The following is a 3,221-nucleotide window of genomic DNA, read 5'->3' as shown; positions in this document are numbered from 1 at the left end:
GAGTCCTGATCCCTCTGGGTGACACATCACAGGTCTCTGCCTCAGCCCTGGAGACAGGAATGGGAATGAACTAAGCACCAGCAATGCTGATTTGTTTATTCCTTCTCCTTAATCAGTGTGGTGTTTTTTAAGTGTTGTTACATTTCCACAAGTCAATCCTCCTTTTGTTAATACTATCTTTTCCTAATTACCTAACTGATTATCCCTGTTACATTTCCTGTATTTTTATCTGGTATGGTCTATGTTTTCCCTGATTATTGAAATATTAACCTGGTTTGGTTACCAAATATTTCAATTAACCAGGTATGATTACCCTAATAATCTCCTCCTGATTTCTTTTTTAGCGTTTGTACACTGAAGCGTGGAACAAAGACAAGACCACGATTCATGTCATGCCTGACACCCCAGAAATCCTGCTGGCCAAACAGAACCGAGTGAACTACAGTGAGGTGAGTGCAACTGAAATCTGAGACAATTAAATTGTACTTCTGACAAGTATGCTTTTGTCATCCCTGACTTTTAGTTAATATTAAAACATTGTCAGGTTGTTATTTTCACAAATGGTCTGTTCCCATGCTGAAATCAGAGTTGTTCCAGAAATTGACTCCTGGATATCTAATTGGGCTATTGAAATATATTATCCTCCATAAATTAGAAATAATTTATACAGCAAGGTGTGGAAATAACTAGTTTTGCTTAGCTTTCCCTAAATGATTTCAATTTTGTTTTTTGAAACTGAATTGTGAATTTTTTTCTCACAGAAAATGTACAAACTGGCCTTGGAGGAGTCAAAGAAGAAGGGCTATGATTTGCGTTTTGATGCCATTCCCATTCAGTCTGCCAAAGCCTCCAGGGAGATTGCCAGTGAGGTGAGCAGGCTTTGTTCTCACTTCTCTATGGATTTGCTAACAAGACAAGGTTCAGCAGCCCCGTGGACATGCTGGGAATTGTGTTGGCCAAGAAGTGCCAAGGGTTGGTCAGTGACGTTGACTACCGGCACTACCTGCACCAGTGGATCTGTCTGCCCGACCAGAACGACGTGATCCACGCCAAGCAAGCCTACGACCTTCAGAGTGATGTGAGTTCTCTGGCATTTGATTTTTGCTGAGGAATGAGTTTATTGTACATAATTGTACCAGGTCATCTTGTTCTGATGTGATAGAACCAACATTTTGAGGTTTATTTTTAAATTTTGTGGCTGATTGAAACTGAGCTCTCCAACAGGATGTGTTAACTAATTGATGCTTCAGTGAAATCCCCTAACTCCAGAATTGCTATCTATCATTTACCATTCTGTGGAAGTTGGATAATGGTTTCACCCTTAATGTAGTGGAAATGCACTTGTTTTTTGTATATTTTATCTTGTGCTTTGTATTTATTTAAATTAACTGTTAATTTGATAGTGAGATTACTTATTGGCGAAATATTCACCATGTAAGTTGCATTATTACTATTGTTATTATTATTGATAGAATAACCCGTGTGGGTGATTTTTTTTTCTATTTTTTGTAACAGAACTGCTACAAGTCTGACCTGGAATGGCTGCGGGGCATTGGCTGGGTCCCAATTGGTTCCTTGGAAGTTGAGAAAGCCAAGAGAGCAGGGGAGATCCTGAGTGATAAGATTTACCGCCAGCGTCCGGACACCATCAAGTTCACCAGTGTCACGGATTCCCTGGAGATGGTGTTGGCCAAGCAGAACGCAGACACCATGAACAAGGTGAGTCCTGATCCCTCTGGGTGACACATCACAGGTCTCTGCCTCAACCCTGGAGACAGGAATGGGAATGAACTAAGCACCAGCAATGCTGATTTGTTTATTCCTTCTCCTTAATCAGTGTGGTGTTTTTTAAGTGTTGTTACATTTCCACAAGTCAATCCTCCTTTTGTTAATACTATCTTTTCCTAATTACCTAACTGATTATCCCTGTTACATTTCCTGTATTTTTATCTGGTATGGTCTATGTTTTCCCTGATTATTGAAATATTAACCTGGTTTGGTTACCAAATATTTCAATTAACCAGGTATGATTACCCTAATCATCTCCTCCTGATTTCTTTTTTAGCGTTTGTACACTGAAGCGTGGAACAAAGACAAGACCACGATTCATGTCATGCCTGACACCCCAGAAATCCTGCTGGCCAAACAGAACCGAGTGAACTACAGTGAGGTGAGTGCAACTGAAATCTGAGACAATTAAATTGTACTTCTGACAAGTATGCTTTTGTCATCCCTGACTTTTAGTTAATATTAAAACATTGTCAGGTTGTTATTTTCACAAATGGTCTGTTCCCATGCTGAAATCAGAGTTGTTCCAGAAATTGACTCCTGGATATCTAATTGGGCTATTGAAATATATTATCCTCCATAAATTAGAAATAATTTATACAGCAAGGTGTGGAAATAACTAGTTTTGCTTAGCTTTCCCTAAATGATTTCTATTTTCCAAGCATCTACAATAAAATTACACAGTCTTTGAAATCTGCAGCTTTTTATTTTCTAGTAAATGTAGAGCTGGGCTGAAAATGTTTAAGTTGCCTGAAAATCAACAATATTGTTTAGGGACTTGAATAGTTTTATTACCCAGGTGTGCTTAACTGAAATGCTATTTTGTTTTTGAAACTGAATTGTGAATTTTTTTCCAGAACGCAGACACCATGAACAAGGTGAGTCCTGATCCCTCTGGGTGACACATCAGAGATCTCAGCCCTGGAGACAGGACTGGGAATGAACTGAGCACCAGCAATGCTGCAGTTCAGGCATGATTCATTTTCAATCTGTTACCTCTTGTTATTTCACTCAAAACTCTAAAATCAGGTGAGGAAGATTCAAATTTGTGTAATATTCTCCATTTTACATTTAAATATTTTCCTTGGCCTGTGTGTGCATCGAGCACTAATTATTGTTCATTATTCCGAAGCAATGTGGCAGTTTCCTTAATGTTTTTAAACTCCCTCAGATAAATTCTCCTTTTGTTGATGTTACTTTTACCATATCAACAAATAACTGTATATCCATTTTATATTGGCATAAAATGGGTTGGGTTAGAACCCTGTAATTTCTAGTAAAACAAGGTACCTCCTGCCATGGGAAGGGAATATTTCCCCTAGACCAGGTTCCTATCATTTTAATGAATGTGTTTTCCATGTTTATTGGGATATTAACCTGGTTTGGAATGCCCTATCAATCTCTTCCTGATTTCTTTTTTAGCGTTTGTACAC

The 3,221-nt window shown here is 38.5% G+C and overlaps 1 protein-coding gene across 1 annotated transcript; it reads left to right on the top strand.

The window, feature by feature from the left end:
- Positions 1-915: 915 nt before the first annotated feature.
- LOC120500210 (nebulin-like) lies at positions 916-2,191 on the top strand. The gene is made up of 3 exons (XM_039704717.1): positions 916-1,078; positions 1,516-1,719; positions 2,066-2,191. Exons 1-3 carry the CDS (start codon positions 938-940, stop codon positions 2,189-2,191), a joined length of 471 nt encoding a protein of 156 aa, XP_039560651.1. The 5' UTR covers positions 916-937.
- Positions 2,192-3,221: the final 1,030 nt, after the last annotated feature.

This window comes from Passer montanus, unplaced genomic scaffold (genome assembly GCF_014805655.1).
Source record: "Passer montanus isolate IOZ18808 unplaced genomic scaffold, ASM1480565v1 scaffold1799, whole genome shotgun sequence".
NCBI classification, from domain to species: Eukaryota; Metazoa; Chordata; class Aves; order Passeriformes; family Passeridae; genus Passer; species Passer montanus.
The sequence above is the reverse complement of the archived record's forward strand: the minus strand, read 5'-3'. Positions and strand labels throughout refer to the sequence as shown.